This window comes from Peromyscus californicus, unplaced genomic scaffold (assembly GCF_007827085.1).
Source record: "Peromyscus californicus insignis strain IS unplaced genomic scaffold, ASM782708v3 Scaffold_15__1_contigs__length_86483966, whole genome shotgun sequence".
NCBI lineage: Eukaryota > Metazoa > Chordata > Mammalia > Rodentia > Cricetidae > Peromyscus > Peromyscus californicus.
In genome coordinates this window covers 80,427,135-80,447,059 of record NW_026294447.1, presented here as the reverse complement: position 1 = coordinate 80,447,059, position 19,925 = coordinate 80,427,135, and the positions used below count along the sequence as shown (strand labels likewise).

General features: G+C 40.8%; 1 protein-coding gene across 3 annotated transcripts in view; it reads right to left on the bottom strand.

Moving 5' to 3' along the window:
• Kcnh5 (potassium voltage-gated channel subfamily H member 5) overlaps positions 1–19,925 on the bottom strand; it is a 405,914-nt gene that overhangs the window by 333,207 nt on the left and 52,782 nt on the right. For all 3 annotated transcript variants that reach the window (XM_052739582.1, XM_052739583.1, XM_052739581.1), the window contains exons 5-6: positions 18,564–18,679; positions 13,756–14,148 (exon numbers count right to left, since the gene is read on the bottom strand). In XM_052739582.1, coding sequence (XP_052595542.1) covers positions 13,756–14,148; positions 18,564–18,679 — 509 coding nt within the window. The remainder of the gene's footprint in view (positions 1–13,755; positions 14,149–18,563; positions 18,680–19,925) is intronic.

Below are 19,925 nucleotides of genomic sequence, written 5' to 3'. Positions count from 1 at the left end.
TAGCTGTTAGGTAAAGGATACTCATGCTGCAATCACAGATCCAGAAAGGCTAAGTAACAAGGAGGTCTCAAGGGGGAGACACATGGATCTTCTGAGAAGGGGAAATAGAATAGATTTTAAGAGTAGACTGGAGGCAGGTGGGATGGGAACAGGAGTGATCAGGCAGTGGGGGGTAAGGTGATTGAAACTGGGGGACATTTGGGACAATATGTAAACCTACTGTAGTGGAAACTCCCTGGAATCTTCAAGAGTGATCCTAAGATGCCTAGTAAATGGGAAATATGGAACTTGAACTGGCCATCTTCTGTAACCAAGCAAGGCTTCCAGCAGTGGGTCTGGGACACCAACCCAGCCACAAAACATTCAACCTACAATCTGTCCTGCCTGCAAGATGTGCTGGGGTAATGGCGGCACTAAGCTTCTGGGAGTAGCCAACCAATGACAGCTATAACTTGATGTCCATGCCACAAGAGAGAGCCCATGCCTGACAATGCCTGGATGGCCAAGAACCAGAAGCTGGACAGCCCAAAGACCCAGAATAGAACCAAACATGACTGAGGAAAAAATTCAATGAAATTATTACTAATGATATTCTGCCATATTCACAGATCCATGCCTAACTAACCAAGTCATCAGAGAGGCCTCATCCAGCAACTGATAGGAGCAGAGGCAGAGAACCACAGCCAAACACTAGAGGGAGCCAGGGGAACCCTGCAGAAGACAGGGTTGGGGGAGTGCTTTCCAGGAGACAGAGGAGTGGAAGACACCAAGAGAACACAGCCCACAGAATCAACTAAGCAGGGCTCAGAGGGGATCACAGAGGCAAGGGGCAATCAAGGACCCTGTGTGGATCTGAGCTAGGTCTTCTGCATATACATTATGGTTGTGTAGCTGAGTATTCTTGTGGGACTCCTAAAAGTAGGAGTGGCGGGGTGTATCTCTGACTCTTTTGCCTTCTCTTGGGACCCTTTTCTCCCTACTAGGTTGCTTCATCCAGTCTTAATATGAGGGTTTATGCCTAGTCTTATTGTAACTTGTTATGTGGTGTTCAGTTGTTATCCCTAGGAGGCCTGCTCTTTTTTTTTTTTAAGGGAAAGGGAAGAGGAGTGGATCTGGGTAAGAGGTGAGGTAGGGGGAAGGACTGGGAAGAGTCGGGGGAGGGGAAACTACAATTAGGATGTAATGTATGAGAGAAGAATTAAAGGAAAAATAAGGGGAAAGAAAGATAGTACTTGGCCATTGTCAATGCCCTTCACAAAAATTAACTCAAAATGGATCACATACTTGAACTAAAAACAGAAAGTATAAAGCTTGTTGGGGGGCAGGGAGGAATAACAAAGATGTCTCAGTCCATTTTCTGTTGCTAACACAATACAATTCACTGAGCATTTTATAAACAAAGTTTGAGTTTGTGCCTCTGGTCCAAGGTTTAAAGGACATAGCTTATGAAATCTGTCTTGCTAAAAATTCTAAGGCAGCTCGAGGCATCACCAGGCAAGAGCCAGGAAGCATACAAGAGATCTACCTAAAAGGTTGCTGATTACAGGCCTACTTTTCAGAAAATCCAGTGATCTATGGTCCCATAAATAGATCAGTCCACTCACAAGGCAGAGCCCTAATCACCTCTAAAATGTCTTATCTGGCTCCACCTCTTACAATTTCATAATGAGGATTAAATTTCATACTGAGTTAAAGGGAGACAGTCCATCTTCAAATCACAGTGAAAGAAGAACATTGAGGTCACTTTAGTTATAGTAATAACTCTTTGTAGGGGGGTGGTATGTGTATGTGTGGAGGTGGGTATGCACCTATGTGTTCTATGCATAGAATCCGAGGACAACCTTGGGTATTATTCTTTGGGTGCTGTCCACCTTCAGAGTGTGTGTGTGTGTGTGTGTGTGTGTGTGTGTGTGTGTGTGTGTGTGTGTGTATGTCTGCTTCTTTGTGTGTGTGTTTGTTTGTCAACAGAGTCTCTCATAGGCCCTTAATATGCCAAGTAGACTAGACTGGCTGTGTAATGATCCCCAAATATCTGTCTCTCTCTTTGCCTCCCAATTACTGGAGTTCCAAGCACATACCAACATGCCTGGCTTTTCTCATGTAGGTTATTGAGCTCAAACTCAGTCCTTATGTTTGGGGGAAAAAAAATGTATTTTGCTGAATGAGCCGTCTTTCTAGCCAATGACAATTTTTGGACATAACAACAAAGATAAGATCCATGAAAACAAAGTGACAATTTAACCTTTAAAAATATGTAAAATTCTGCTTTGTGAAAGATGTTATCAAGAGATTAAGAAGGCATATGGCAGGCTAGGAGAAAACACATTCAATAGACAGATCTGGTAAAGAACTGTTTCCTAAAAGAAAACAAGGATCTCCTAAAACTCAAAAAAAAAAAAAAAAAAAAAAAAACCCTAGCTAGATGTGGAAGTACACACTTATAATCTCAGTACTTAAGAGTTGGACACAAGAGGATCAGGAGTTCAAAACCAGCCTCCTCTACATAGTGAGCTCAAGGCCAACCTAAGCTACCTTGAAACTCTGTCTCAAATGTTTTTTTTAAAAAACTAATTAATAAATGAATAAAGTATATTTTTGATAACTTACTGAAGAAAATATTCAGATCACACTTAAGCATTTGCAAAAATGCTCAGCATCATTATGTTATTAGGTAACTACAAAGTAAAATATCTCGCATCATAGATCCAATCAAATAGCCAAAAATCCAAATACTAAATCTAACAAATGTTGACAAAGAGAAGGGACAACAGACTCCCATCTCATCCACTGCTGATGGGAATGTACAGTCATTTTGACAGAAAGTTGGGTAGTTTCTCACAAAACTAAGTATGCACCATATGATGCAGCAATCTTGCTCCTCTGCACTGACTGACTTGAATGTGCTGGAAGTTTATATCTGCATATAAATCTGCACACAAACATTTGCAGCAGACTGTCTCATTACTGGAAAACCTGGGAAGCATTCAAGATATCCTTCAGTTGGTGAATAAATTTGCACGCATCTAGACAATGATACATTACTGAGCACTAAGAATGAGCTATCTATCGACACTTGAAATCCCACAGAGGAACTTTGAATGCCTGTTACTATGAGAAAGGAGATAACACAGAAAGCCAACCATTGGTCCCAATTATATGGCACAATTATATGTCATTGTGTTTAATGGCAACACTATGGAGACCCCTAAAGGACTGATGATTGTGAGGAGTTTATAGGTAAGAATGAACGAAGATGCAGAGCAAAGACGGCTTTCAGGACAGTGAAACCAAATGCCTATACTGAAAAGTGTATTTTTGTCCCTATACACCATCAAAACCAGCAGCACACACTAAACAAAGGCTGAACCCTCAGGTAAACGCAAGCTTTGAGTGGCAGTGTGGTGTGCCCATCCAAGTTGACCAACTGTAATAAATGTACGTGCTGGTGTGGGACTCTGACAGTGGATGAATCTGTATGTATAAGGGGACAGATGTATGGGAAACCTCTGTACTTCTCCCTCAATTTTGCTATGACTCCAAACTGTTCTTTGAAAAAGTCTATTTTATAAACATCCTTAAAAGCTTAGCTATGAAACTTCTTAAGAGTGAATGTCAATATGGTGTCATCCACTGGGAAATAGCAGAAAGGACTGAGTAATGCTCAGTGATTTGTTCCCTACATGTTAAAACATATTCCTCAATGCATCAACGTTGAGAAAGGATACCTAATGGGAGGCTTTTAGTTCCTGAGTGCTCCATCTCATGAATAACTAATGTCACATATGTAAGTCAGTGTCTCCAACATTCTGCCATGTGAGACACTGCAATAAGACCTTCACCACCACCTACACACACACACACACACACACACACACACACACACACACACACACACATACACACACATGCACGGACACACACACACACACACACACACACACACACACACACACACACACACTAATCCCTTCACCCTGTGTTTACAACCTCTGGAACGAAAACTTATAACTTACCAACCTGTTGGAAACAGACCAAGCTAAGCCACTGATTTAATAAAGTTAAATCAGTCTACCAATCTATAATATCCCCATCAAAGATCCAATACCAATTTTTAAGGAAACAGACAGAAAAAAAATCTTAAAATTCACATGTAAGCACAAAAGATCCCAATATCCAGAGCAATCCTAAGGAAAAAGAACAATGCTAGAAGTACCATCATTCTGATTTTGAATGAAACTACAGAACCATAGTAAAAAAAATAAATAATCAGAATAGATTTTTAGATAAAAATTGGAGATATAGATCAATAGAACTCAGCAAAGGACCCAGATATAAACCCTCATAGCTACAACCACATGATTTTTTTGAGATTATAATACAATTACAACGTTTTCTCCTTCCCTTTCCTCCTGCCAAACTCTCTCGTATATCCCTCACCACTTTTCTTCAAATTTATGGCCTCTTTACTCACTAATTGTTATTGCATGCATATATGTATATGCAAATATGTGTATGGGAATATATATGTATTATGTATACATGTATATATAATGTATAATCTATTGAATCCTTATAGCGTTCTATAGTGTTCCTTGTATGTATGTTTTTGGGTTGACCAATTGGCATTAGACAACCAATTAGTGTGCTCTTCCCTGGGGAAGACCACCTCTCCTCTCCCAGCTTTCCTCTGTTGCCTATTGTTCTTGGTGTGCATTGAGGTCTCATGAGCATTTCCCACCCAGCTTGGCATGTTCACTGGGATCACCCTTGTTTGGCTCACATTTGGGGGTTCATATTGGTGAGCCATTAGTGTGTAACTTCTTTCTGAGGTTAACTGGGAGACACAATTGTACAGCAAACTCCCTGGTCTTCTGGGGTTTTTTTGTTGTTGTTGTTGTTTTTCATTTCAGAAGAGGGAACCATAAGATTTTTGACAAATATGCCAAAAATATATGGGGAGAAGAGTCTCTTTAACAACTGATGTTAGGAAAACAGTACTTCTTCATGTAGAAGAATGAAGTTAGATCCCTCCCTATCTCTCACTAAACTCCAGATAGAGCAAAGACCTTAATGTATGAGTTGAAACTTGAAAAATGTTTTAAAAAATTAGGCGAAACATTTCAAGATTCAGGTATAGGCAAGGACTTTCTTAGCAAAGCTCCAGTTACTCCATAAATAATACCAACAATTGACAAATGGAATCTCAAAATTTGAAAACTTCTACTCATAAAATCAAAAAATTAATAACCTAAATACACCTAGTACTGAATGGAGCAATCTTGGCTAGCTATACATATAACAAGGGACTAGTACTGAAGATATGAATATATATGTAAGTATATATGTACATATATATAATATATACTTACAAAGCTAAATATGAAAAATTCAAATCACACAATCAATAAATCAGCTAATGAAATAGACAGGTCTCAAAAGATATAATACAAATGACCAATAAACACTAGAAAAATATTCAGCCTCATCAGAGAAATAATTAAAACAACACTGAGATCTGCTCATCCTACTCAGAATGGTAGTCATCAAGAAAAAAAACCAAATATTGTGAGGATGTGGACAAAAGGAAACCCTTTCACAATGCTGGTGAAATGTAAACTAGTCCAGCCGCTCTGAAAACCAGTATGAAGTTTCTTCAAAATACTAAAAATAGATCTCCTATATGACCAAACTATACCCAAAGGACTCCAATTCACCATATTAAAGAGAAACTTGTACATAAATGTTCATTTCATCCTCTCTATTCACAGCAGTTAAGTTACAGAATCAACTCAGGTGTCCAACAACAGAGGAACAGGTAAAGAAAATGTGGTACATGAACACATGAAATTTGTTTGAGCTATTCAGAACAAGGTTATGTCCTTTAGAAAAAAAATGGAGGCATTGGGAATAGCCATTTTAAGTTAATTGAGCCAGCTCATAAAGACACATACTGTGTGTTTTCTCTTATTTATGGTTCCTTTGTTGTATACACATACATAAAATCCTGTATGTTCATAAGACATGAAAGTAGAAACAAACTAGGAAAATAAAGATGACTCATGGGAGGAGGAAAGCGGCAAAGGGGGAATTCTTCAGCATGTAGTACTTATTTGTTTAAAAATAGCTTCATACAGCACAGTACAGTGTACAACGACTATTAGGAGTTAATGGCAGAAGAACTAATACAGAAGAAACTGAATGCAATCCCTTCCCAGTCCTCTCAAACATTACACTCAATGATCTGTTTTAATTTTAAAAATAATAGCAATCAGCCGAGCGGTGGTGGTGCACGCCTTTAATCCCAGCACTCGGGAGGCAGAGCCAGGCGGATCTCTGTGAGTTCGAGGCCAGCCTGGTCTCCAAAGCGAGTTCCAGGAAAGGCGCAAAGCTGCACAGAGAAACCCTGTCTCGAAAAACCAAAAAAAAAAAAAAAAAAAAAAAAAAAAAAAATAATAGCAATCTGTTGAATAAATAATGGCGTCCACCATTGCTATTCCCAGCAGAAGATCTGAAGCAGCAAAAGGGACAGAGAGCTTCAAGTCTGACAAAACTCATTAGCAACTACAAGCATGATTACCCTTTTCTGGTTTCTAAATTCTTATTATGATGACTAAAGGTAAAATTACAATTTTAAATGTATGAGGTAACGTGAAATCTTTATGTGGCAATTTGACAAGCATAATTATGAACAACTAATAATTCAGACACTGTTTTCAAAAGGAGGGTTCTAAAAGTTAAAATTTTTATCGATTTCCACTTAGCCATTACCAGTTCCTCCAATTTCCCTTCAGCATCAGGGCATGAGTGGTCTTTTTCCTTTTGCCTTGTTCTGACCCACTTTTCAGGCTTACCATGTAGTCATATCACATACCATCATCCCATCCCTGTAGCCCCCTTGCTACTGACCAGTGTGTTGTCTACAGACCCAATCTCTATGTACTTTATTTACACCAGCTCTCCTGACATCCCCAAATCAAGTACTCTAGACCCCTAGTGCTGGTTCAAATGCTCACTACAAATGAGCTTGATTCTATTCTTAGGATTCATGAGAGAATATCTTTTATCCTCCATTTACAATTTTTAGAAAATTTATATTCCTCATTTTCAGACCAGAAGCTTTCTGTAATGGGCTCTGTCTTTTCTGTCTCATAGTTTTCTTTAAAAATCACGTATCCAGTTCACAAATTTCTAATAAATCTAATTTATCTTCAGAGAGAGTATCAAGAGTCTTGAAAATAAAGTGTCCCTAAGCTCCCTAAAGTCATTCTGCCCACGTACAGAAATAAATGATTAAACTGGAATTTTCAGACTCGTACTCTCTCTTATTCCCCAGTCCCCACTTGCTGGTGTGGTTCCTCCTGCCTAAGTTCCATCTTTAAGTCATTGTAGAATTCACGAGACCTCAGCAACACCACCCTATTCATGTCGTCAGCGCACATCCATGCAGTGAAGAAATACAGTGGGGACATATTCTTCACCACCCCAGGATTTACACCGAAATCATACAGAGGAAACCCAACAAATGAAATCACAGTTGCCTCTCAGACTTGCAGAATCTTTCAAGTGAAACTCATTAGTGTCTTCCCACACGTAATCCTTATAACCGCCTTGTGAGAAAGAAAGGCAAGGCTGAGAAGAAAGCATGTCCTAGACTAGGCAGAAGACTCCAGATCATCCAAAGACTAATAATAAAATTAAAATAATTTTGACCACTTTAGCGTACACACGGGTACACAGTGAAGACGAAATATGAAGGTGCTAAATTGAAGTTTTGAGATGGATGCCAAGAAAGAGAAAGCTTCCTGAAAGCAAAAGCTGGATGCTATGTAATGAACAGTTAACAGAGAGCCACATCTTCAAGAGCTGAATCAGGGGGAGGCCAGGGATGCGTTAAATACAGTGCAAGAAGGAAAGAGACGGACATGTAGACTGTGCTGACAACAGGGTGAAAGAACAACACAATTAGAGGAGAAAACAATGTGGAACCAAAATATAGTACACTAATTCTAAAGAAAGAGAACAGGGGCTGGAAAGATGGCTCAGCGGGTAAAGGCACCTGTTGCTCTTGCAGAGGACCCAGGTTCAATTCCCAGCAACTATAGAGTGGCTCACAACCATCTACAACTCCAATCCCACAGCATCTGATGTCCTGTTCTGACCTCCACAGGAACCAGGTGCAAACACTGCAGTGTACATGTGTACATGCAGGCAAAACACTCATGCGTATAAAATAATAAGATGAGTAAGTCTTTAAAACGTTACAGAAGACGGACAGAAGTCCTTGTGTTATTTGGGAGAGAGGTAAAGATTCTCACAAGCTTTGGGATTTAAGTCAAATGCTGATGTAAAAATGTAAGAGTCATAGATTATGAGGGATATATTCAATCCATTAGAAAGGGTCCGATGAATTGAGAGAAACCTCAGTCCACACAGAAAAGAGTAAAGTTCAAAGGAAGCAGTACAAAAAAGAAAAGCATATAAAATGGAAAATATACCACTCTAAATAAGTCAGGGTGCATTTAATCACAGTAAATATGAATAAATTAAACTGCACAGTGTGAACACTCTCAGAATCTATCTAGTCTTCATAAAATATACATTGAATGTAATAATCTACAATTACAGAACATTAAATATAGCAATATACATGCCAAGTGCACACGAACGATGCAAAAGCAAATTTAGCTGCATTAGTGTCAGGCAAAAAGGCATTATTATGGTCAACGAGAGTTAGAAAATACTGATAAAGAAATTTCCCGGAATGCAGCAATGAGATGATGATTTGGAAAGCAGCTGAGAATAAACAGGGAAATCACAGGGCTTGTTCAACATATTTAAACAAAAAGTGTTTCAGAACGGAGAAAATGGAGGAAACCAGAAAAGAGGGAGGTACATCATAAAAAATAAATTGTAAAGCACACTTTTTGAGAGTGAAGAAGGCCACTTTGTCAATATCCATGAAAATGTATGAAAAGGGCCCCATGCTAAGGCACATTCATCAGACAGTTTCTAAATCTTGGGACACAGTAGATACATTGAGCCTCTACAAAGAAAAAACAGGTCACATGTAAAGGATCAGAAACTACAATGGTTTCTAGTTTCTTAAATGGAACCATGGAAAGGTAGAATGTAGTGGTATCATATCTTCCAAATGCCTGAAGGAAAATTACTTTAAGCCAAGAATACTGCAGCAAGCCAAAAACTCTTGATTGGGCAGGAAAATGAAGAGACATTTGTTTAAATCCATGATGGTGAATGGATAGCTCTTGCATTGGTACAGTACGGGGACATTTAAACAGGAGTGGATGGATAACTTGACACTTGAACTTCTGATAAGTACATAGAAATGAGCAACCCTTGGGAAGAACAGAAAGGACAGAGAAGGAAAAGTAACCACAGGATGCTGTCGGATGCTTCAGCTACAAAGAGTCTATTGATTATAATCACTCAATGTTCATTGAACCAAAAGGATGACCTACCTATATGAGAATAAGTTGATGGCAATGGAGCAGATAAGAAAGGAGTCTGAAAGCTCAGATTCCGGGATGAGAAGCCAAAGATGAAGCCTAAAGCTGAAACCCCAGAGGGAAGAGAGATAGTTGTGTTCCTCAATGTCGTGGAAACACAGTATAACAAATAAACAGACCTCCTAAACAATTTAAGTCATTCCCTCTAGAGTTGTTCTTTTTTCCATAAGATATTGCTGACTGTGCTTCACAGAGGCTATACCTATTTACACTCCCTGGAGCAATGTGTGACAGTGACTGGTCCCACACTGCTTTGTCTTTTCAGGTCCTGGAAGGAGCAGGTGCCAAGCCAGAGTAATCTGTGCAAGAATTTGATTAAGATAAAATGTCTGGGGGCTAGAAAAGACAGAGGTAGGTGTAAAACAACGCAGATCTGGCACCCATAAAAGAGTGAACAGATAATTTGGCAAGGGAGAGTTCAGAATGCAGCACAGGAAGAGAGAGCACCGGAACAAAAGCCGTCCAAATGCATATGTGCAAGCAATAACAACTGAGGGAAGAAAGAGCCATGAACTTGAAGGAGAGCAAGGGTGGGTGTATGGAAGGGTTTGGAGGGAGGAAAGGGAAAGGAGAAATGGCGGCTAACATACAATCTCAACAGTAAATAATCAACAAAACAAAAGTTGCCCCACGGATGCTTCTCATGAAAGACCTCCCTCTATACTTAGTCACCAGCTGGGAGCAGCTTTGGGAAAACGTGGCTTCAGGGGGACACTCCAACAGACCCCAAAACAGTCACCTTCGGACAATTGTGTTGAGTGGTGTGTTGTCTGCTTCTAGCTACCGGCTGCACAAAGAGTTAAAGGGGAGGGGCTTGAGCTCCCGCTCTTCTCGCTTTCCACAGTCGAAGTATTCGCACTGTGGCCAGCTTCAAGAGACCAAGGCAACACCTCTGAATTCTGAGCTTGAAACACGTGGGAACAACCGGCTTTCCAAGCCAGAGCTTAGCCCAGGACATTGCTGCGCACACTGTACAGTGAAGGGAAATACGAGCAGCAGACCTCCTCGGCCACCACACTCACCGACCTGGTGTTTGTAATACAGCTCTGACCTTTCAGGATTATGACTGAAAATGGGATCTCGGAGTAGGCTACACTACACTGTCCTTAGGATGAATGAGACCAAGTGTCCTTTAAAATAGTTCTATGTTGGCGTATTTGGACACAATCAAGCTTGTAATCATAGATACATTTCACTATTGTGGAATGGCTTTACTTATGCTCTTTTCTGTGGATTGAGTCACACTTTTTTAAGTCACACTTTTTTAAGGTGTACATATTGCTCTGACTTATATAGACATCATGGAATGACTAAATACAGCTAATTAATACATGTCTTGCCTCTATCCATCATCGATTTTGTGTTGAGAACACTTACTCCCTGCTGTGGTTTGGATGTTGACCATCCCCCAAAGACCTATATTTATGGGCTTCTTCACCAGGGTGGTACTGTGGGCCTTTAGGAGATAGGGACTAAAGGAAAGCACTCAAGCCACTGGGGGTGTGCCTCAAAATGGATTGGAGGGCCTGCTTATACCCTCTTTCTATATTTCTGGGGTAAGGCAGGGCTGCACGTGCCACCACATGCTCCCACCAATTCCTAGATTCAGAGACACAAAGAGATGGGGCTTCTGAATCTTGTTCTTGAACTTCCAAAGCTATGAATGGAATAAACTCTTGCCTTTATAACGAATCTGTCTAGGTATCTTGTTAGAGTAACACAAACTTGACTAATAGACCCCCACTCTCTTGTATCAACCCAGTCTTTGAGCACGTTTTAAGAATTGAGTATATTTTTAACTGTGTCATAGTGGTCATAGCACAGCAGACCTCTTGAACTCAACCCTTCTGACTGACTGAAATTTTGTAGTCTTAGTTCAACATCTTCCCAAACACCCCAGAGCCCCATCATTCCACTCTCTACTTCTGTGAGATCAACTTCATTCAAATCCACACATGACTGATGGTTTTATTAGAATGTTTATGCCTATGTTCTAAGTAACTTAAACCATCATATGCTTATGTAAAATTCCATGTGGGAAATGGACTAATGCTTATTGCCTTTTATCCTATTGTTGGCATTTTCAAAGTCAGCGCCTTCTAATTCTCTCCAGAAGGTAATTTTGAAAGAAATAAATATACTTTTAACAGCTTGATGTATGCAGAAACTAAAATTAGATAATTGATATCACTCATCAATTTTTCCATAAAATAATAGTTATGTGTAAAGTATCAAAATAAAAAGTCAACATTTAATTGGGGGAAGATAAGTTTAAATATCAATGTACTTGGCTGAAAGAGAAAATTGATTCCAAAGTCATCAAAGAAAGGATTCAGTCTGCTCCCAGCATACATGAACAACAACCACAGTGAAGACTGCCCAGTGGAGAACTTTCCAATGGAGTGGTCTAGCAAGACACTGGAGAATCTTTAGGGAAAGCAACACGGTAACATTATTATTTTTAAAACATTTTAATAACAGATATTTTAGGCTGCCTGATTTATGTTTTATTATTGGTTTCATTCCACCAGCTTGCTATAATAATTGATAAGTCATCCACCCTTAAGTCAGAGAGAAGAGGCTGTGAGTGAAGGGATGTTTGAAGATTGGACATGGTTTAAATATTCCTATTTTCATAAACACCATAGAGCATAACCCTGAGTGAGGTCAATCATCAGAAGTCATCAATTACACTTTCTACCTACAACTGCATTCATAAGGAATTTAAAGCAAAAGCAGAAATCAAAACTACTTCTTCATGAAGATACGTTGGTTTTTATGTTACCTCTTAACACTGCCACCATTTGTGCCTTGAGTGAAGAAGTCACAAGGTTTGTAAGGGCATGAAGTTTCCAAAATGGCTGTCTTTCAAAGAAAATGCATCTTTGTTTCCTAAACTCATCATCTGGTTGTGAACTATATTTGACTTCAAATGCTTCCATTTTTATCTTCCTCCTCCTATGACCCTCCTCTTCCTCTTCTTCCTCCACTTGCTCCTCTTCCCCTCTTCCTCTTCCCCTCCTCCTCTTCCTCTTTCTGCTCTTCCTGCTCCTCCTCTAGCTTTCTGTTCCTTCTGTCTTCCTCCAATCACAACTGCCAACCATAGTCATTTTTCTAGTAGTTCACTTTTTCAGCCAGAAATCATGGGGAAAACATAGGTAAAAGTTCATTTAAGAAAGTCAGACGGAGAAATGGAAGAGATCTACATGAACAGCCTGGACATGAGTGGGGGAAATGAAGGGCAAGGGTCGAGGGAAAGAGAACTTGGGGGAGCGGGAGATCCCAGCTGGATCAACAACAGAGAGGGAGAACAAGGAATAGGAGACCATGGTAAATGAAGACCACATGAGAATAGGAAGAAGCAAAGTGCTAGAGAGGCCCACAGAAATCCACAAAGATACCCCCACAACAGACTGCTGGCAATGGTCGAGAGACAGCCCGAACTGACCTACTCTGGTGATGGGATGGCCAAACACCCTAATTGTCGTGCTAGAAACCCCATCCAATGACTGAGGGATCTGGATGCAGAGATCCACGGCTAGGCCCTGGGTGGAGCTCTGGGAGTCCAATTAGCGAGAAAGAGGAGGGTTTATATGAACGAGAATTATTGAGACCAAGGCTGGATAAAGCACAGGGACAAATAGCCAAACGAATGGAAACACATGAACTAAGAACCAATGACTGAGGGGCCCCCACTGGATCAGGCCCTCTGAATGGGTGAGACAGTTGATTGGCTTGATCTGTTTGGGAGGCATCCAGGCAGTGGGACTCGGTCCTGTGCTCATTGCATGAGTTGGCTGTTTGAAATTTGGGGCTTATGCAGGGTTGCTTGGCTCTGCCTGGGAGGAGGGGACTGGACCTGCCTGGACTGAGTCTACCTGGTTGATCTCAGTCCTCGGGGGAGGCTTTGCCCTGGAGGAGGTGGGAATGGGGGGTGGCCTGGGGGGAAGGGGAGGGGGGAGAACAAGGGAATCCATGGCTGATATGTAGAACTGAATTGTATTGTAAAATAAAATAAAAAAAAATACAAAAAAAAAGAAATGGTAACAGAAGCAATAAAAAAAAAGAAAGTCAGCTACAATTTATGGCACATGCATAATAATATCAGGGTGGTAACTCAGACAGGAGTACTGAAAAGAACATTTTATCATCTGTGGAATCCTTTTACTCTCTTGTTTTCAAAACATTTGATTCCCCAAAGCTCCAAAACCAAAAGCAAAAAACTTACCTCATCCACATTCTCAAAGGCATTGATGATGTCATAAGGTAAACAAGACAGCAGATCGATCACAAACCAAGTTTTCAAATAGTTCATCCTTATGAGCTTTGGGTCAGAAATGACCTCTCCACCAGGCCCCACAAAAGTCGTGTGAAAATTTAAAACGATGTCCACCAGAAAAATAACGTCCACCACACTGTCCAGCACCAGCCAGGCTATATTGTTCTGCTTTGTTTTGAAGGAAACGTTATAAGGAACCATGATGGCGGTGTAGAAGGTAAGAATTAAAATCACCCAATCCCAGGTAGTTTTAAAAGCACAGTAGTGTAAAATGATGTGTGGTGGCGTCTTTGGCGCTTCTTGTTTATACTGAGGAAGGATGTCTGATCCCAGCTGAAGAACCTAAAAAGAATAATAAGTGTATATAAATGATTGGGACATCTCTGAAGTCAGATATGGCTGTACACCTGCAGGGATAATCATACTCTATCGTTTTTTATCCCTCTTCAGAACTGTCCTGAAGTTTGCTCAAAGGACCCTATGCCAGTCCAACTACTCCACAAGTTGACCTGATTACTAGTCCATCTGCTTGGCTCTCCAGTGGTCATCCTTGACCCACAGCAACATGTCTCAGGTGCTCCTGTTCATGCACTGGGTGAGCCTGACAAGAGCTACGTGTCTTTCATTGATTGTCCCATAGTTATTTGGGTGACTGACCACCATCTGTTACACACATATTTAGCACCTAAGAAAATATACTTTTCCTTCTGATGGCCTCCCTGAACCCCAGGGCCTCAGTGTTGTCAGTCTTGCTCTTTCATACTTGCCCAGTAAGGGCCCTGATGGGTAAGAGGACAGTGTTGGGGATGGTCCAGGCTGCTTTTCCCTTTTCTCTCTAACACCATAACTTTAAAAAAGCATAGTGTTTCTTGTTGGGTGCAAGCTTCCTTTAGTAAGCAAAATAAGACACTCAATACCAGGTTTAGCTCTCTGGACCTTTTTAACAAATGGAAAATTATCAGTGCAGGTTTACGTGACCCTTAACTTATGTTAGGTCTAAAGCAGGTGACCCAGCAAGAGCCACAGGTGGCAGCCACAACACAGGGCTTGGACTGCCTGGTGGAAACTGGGAAATGTGGAACTAGTTGAAGGATCCCATCCAAAACTTCTGCCCTGTGCATTGATTTCACTAGGGTAATGGAGGTGTCAATGGGTGTGGCAATGGGGCTTTCTTAAACAACATTTCCAGGGGACTTTTATAACTCATGCAATCAGTTATTCAGTACTTCTAGAAAAAAAAAACAGAACTATGGAGGGAGGTGTCTAAGTGATAAATGCATCAAACATTTGAATACATGAATAAGCAAAGATAAGCATTATCTTACAGCTCTATGGCTTATCTTCCATCACACACACACACACACACATACATACACACACACACACACACACACACACACACACCTTTTGAAGCCTGGGATAGTATCCTAAAATTTCTCATACCTCGAGCTTACATAACTGAAAACTAAGTATGTAATATCTTGCTATTTTCAATATCAAAATTCTACTAGTATTTTCTGTAGTTGTAAATTATACTTACAATTTTTACTTGGGAGTATTAGAACTATTTTAAGGAGATTTCATGTATTCACCTACATTCTCAGTGCTCCTGATGTATTTTACCCCTATGGTCTTAAATTACTTAACAGCAATTTATCCTAGCAGGAATGTAAGCCCCATGTTGGAGAGGAGTGTTAGATTTAAAGAACTACACGTAATTATGGCTTCTCTCTTACTTTCCAACCACCATCAGCTCCAATATCACTGGGAGATTCAGGGGAGGGGGTGGGACACACTTCTCTTTGCCAACTATGTCTGTACCTTCTATAGTTTGAGCTCAAGGAACAATTCCATGTGTTTTAAATCTGGTTCACATTAGGATCTTCTGAGGAGATTTTGTAAAGTATGGCATATTCACCTAGACCCTACCCCACCCCCAGGATGATGACATTGGCCTTGTGTGGGTTTTCTGAAAAGTCTTTATTTTTATCTTTATCAGGTGATGACAGTGTATAGCTCACAATAGTATCTTTTTCTTCTTTTTCCAACCTAACTAAGTGGACAGGATTAGCAAATGAGAAGTGCTTCAGGAATTCTAGATGAGGAGGAGCAGGGCAAGGAGAAGAAAGGGGAAGGAAACAGAGGGAGAGAAGCCAGCAGAGGAGTGAGGAAAAGGTAGGACCACAGAAAATGATGCTGTGGTGGTTTAAAAGAAAATGGCCCCCAAAGGGAGTAGCACTATTAGGAGATGTGGTCTTGTTGGAGGAAGTGTGTCACTGTAGGGGTGGACTTTGAGGTCTCTTTTCTCAAGCTTCAGTCAGTGTGGTTCTTCCTGTTGCCTTCTGGCCAAGATGTAGCCAGCACCACATCTGCCGCCATGCCACCATGCTCCCCGTCATGATGCTAATGGACTGAACCTCTGAAACTGTAAGCCATCAGCTCAGTTAAATGTTTTCTTTGTAAGAGTTGCTGTGGTCATGGTGTCTCTTCACAGCAATAAAAAAAAAAAAAAAACCCTAACTAAGACAGACGCACAATTGTTGGAATTTCGATTTTTGTCATAGGGAGCCAGATCTTCTCCCTGAGTTCTGCATTGCGCTCCTCTATGACACAGTGAGTGACAGCTCTGTCCCCCACTGTTATTTCCCTTAGAGTGGTGTGAGAATAAAATTACATTTTCTGGATTTGATTTTGTACCAATAGCCACACTCTTTCCATCTGAAGATCTAAGAGCTACTGGTTCTAACCCAGTCGGGCCCACCCAGCATAAGCTGAATGCAATCAGTAGGATGTCAGTGCACATAAACAGCTCATTAACTGCTTTAGGGGAGGGGGGGAACTGCAATCTTTGAAACTCGGATCTACTCCAAACTGAGAAGATCAGGTAGAACAGAGATAAATTTGTGTGCCTTGGAAAAGTGAAATTTTCAAAGCAAACAGTCGTGAGCAAATTATCTAAGTATTTCACTATGATTGACAAGACAATATTCTTGTGCCCACTTGGTGTTTCTTTGGGGTCTGGAAATCCAAGGGAACACTCCATATGACCACGGGAACCACATTTGACGAGCTGGCTACTTCCACCTTCTCTAAAACAGCCTCAGACCTCGCAGAAAGCAGTTACAAAATTCGGCTGGACTTGGTTTTCCGAATTCCAGTTCACTGATCATCAGTCATCATCCAAGGTCAAAAATAAACAAAGAAAAGGAAAAGGCCAAGTCACAGGAGAAGAAGCAAGAGTGAAAAACCCTCTGAAATAAAAGTGAAGTGTTGAGACGAAATGAAAAGTTCACATTTAAAAGAACCCCTGAGTGATCCTGGATTCCAGGGGGCCACACCTCCTCCTCCGGGCCCCCTCCCCTCTATAGGTGGTAGGCGAAAGAAAATCAGAGCACAAAGTGGAGACAGGGACCAGAAGGAAGAAAGCTTAGAAAGCCTGCGCACACGGGCACAAGCTCGGACCACGAACTGGGCTCAGCACAGGAACTGGACACAGCGAAGGGACTGGACACTTGAAGCAGAAGAGAAGGCAGCTTCCTAGTAAGCAGTCCTTCTTCAGGAGCACTGTCAGAAAGGGCAGTTCCACCTGGCTGCTCTAAATCATGAACCAGCTGCGGCTCGCCTCTGCACACGGTGTGAACAGTATTACTTAACACTATATCCATGTCCTGTTTTAAGGGCGGCTATTCCACAACATGTTCTGCTTTCTCCATGGTACTAAGAGCTCTTTAGAAGAAGAAGAAGAAGAAAAAAAACTGCCACAGGCTGTTAGTTATGAGCTAAGGAAAACTCCAGAATATTTAAAGAATAGACTTTATTTCCCAGCTCTCTCTCAACAGAATTCGTGTTTGTAACTAATTAAGAAGTGTCTCGACCTTTTTCAAAATCAATGAACATCAGGGTTTAATGGTGTCTTTCTCTTTCTAAGTTAACTCAAAACATTTTATGGACTCAGTACAATGTTGATAGCTTGGTCTCTGTCTCTGTGTGTGTGTGTGTGTCTCTCTCTCTCTGTCTCTCTGTGTATGTTTCTCTCTGTCTGTGTGTGAGTCTGTCTCTCTGTCTTTCTGTCTCTCTGTCTCTTGACACTCTCTCTCTCTCTCTCTCGTGTGTGTGTGTGTGTGTGTGTGTGTGTGTGTGTGTGTGTGTGTGTGTGTGTAAGACATTTATGGTGGGGTGTATGTCATGGCACATATGTGGAGGTCAAAGGAAATTTGCAGAAGTCAGTTCTCTGCTTCTACCATATGGGTTCCAGAAATAGAACTCAGGCTGCCAGACTTGGCAGCAGGCACCTTTGCCTGCTGAGCCATCTCACTGGTCCTGACTCCTCTCCTGAATTCACTCCACTGAGGACCATCTCACACTTGGGTACCATATCTTAAATTCTTTATCCATTTCCTGTGCTGTGTCTTTCACTCCTGAGTAACAACCTGTTTCTTATTCATCTTTACATCCTTCACAGAAATCCAACTACAGTGGAAACCCTCAATTAATATTTTCCACACACACAAATGAATGAATGGACTCTCTGTCCCATTTGTTCAATTAAATCACACAGTCTCTAAGCATCACCTAATACAGCATGAACTACATTTCCATGCAAAAGTTGGAGAGGATAAAAAGCAATGTTTCAAATTTCTACAGTTCTACAAAGAAAACATAAATTATCACCTATACAATTGTGTTTATACTGAATAATTGGGACGAACACATATCAATGCCACTACCTTGAAAAGCAAAGTCATTCTCATACTTACTTCAGCTAGTCGTGAATGTTTGTGGACCGTCTCTGTTTTATTCATTGGTGTAAGCTGCTGTAAAACGCTTCGGCTATTTGTCAAAGCCCGTGTCAATCGGGCAAATTTTGTCCAACCTTAAAAAGATGAACAGAGAGTTTTGGTTATTCGTATACCATGAACTGAAAGTCCAGCGTTCTCTCAGACAGTTGGAGGATGACAGCAACTGTAAGCTGCCCAGAAAAACTGAAGAATATCAGCTTTGGTCCTATGTAAACACCATCAAATATCTGAGGTGTGACTAAAAGGATGCACTTTCTAATATTTGTGACATTTGTGCCTTTTTCACATCTACGACGTAGTCCCTGTAATCAAGGCAGATAATGGGTTAAAAAATTATCTGGTCCTGCTTGATTCATATGGGTTTGTTAAGGGGAAGCAGCTGCCTAGCCAGCAACTCTTTTCTCAGCATCCCATGCATCTGTGTGTTCCAAGTCCCTAGTTCTCACTCATGGAATGTAAGCAGAAACAATGATGCCACATCTGTATCCCTATTTCAGAAGCAAGTTGGTATCACACTTCCTACTCCTTCTACCAGCTGGATGCCAATGGCAAGCCCTTAGAGGAAGGAAAAGCCACTGGATTGCTGTGTAGAACGATGCCAGCCAAGGCCACTTGCTTTGGATTATTATGTAAACAAAAGATATGCTTCTCTTGTGTCAAATCAAAATTTTCCTTATTAATAGAAATAATACATGCCATTACTAAATTATTATTAGTTGTTAGAGCAGCCACTACCACCCTAATGAAGGCAGCTCTACTGTGCATTGTATCCAGAGGCACCCACCTAAGAGGAAAAGCCCAATGCTAACCACACATGGTATGGTTCATATCACACATTCCACCTCCCTGGTAGCATAACAAATGTTATTTGTCTCATTAACAACTGCAGTGATATCTAAAAAGTTATGCTTGAAATATCTAAAAACCTAATCATGTTTTCTCAAAGAGAAGTTGCTTTGGGGAGAAAGGAATGTGAATTTAATGCGAAAAAAATTCTTCTGGGGTCTCAAGTTGCCATTATTAAAATCATTAATTTCAAAGAAAATACCAATGAGATGTGAACAAATAGAGCAAAACCAGCCACATTGTTGCCCTGTCACAACTATACGTTCTCTAACTGGCTCAAAGCTCTGCTCTATTAAAGATTTCCCTAAACCTAGTTGATCATTTCTATGGTATTACCCATTGACAGGCTAGTCTCCAAACAACTCCTTCAAAGTGGAACCTGAAGCTGGTCAAAGACTGAAGGGGCGAGCCCTGGACCTACAAGAGACTAGTGCTGGCCAAATCACAGAGTACTGGTGATGTTAGACTTTACTG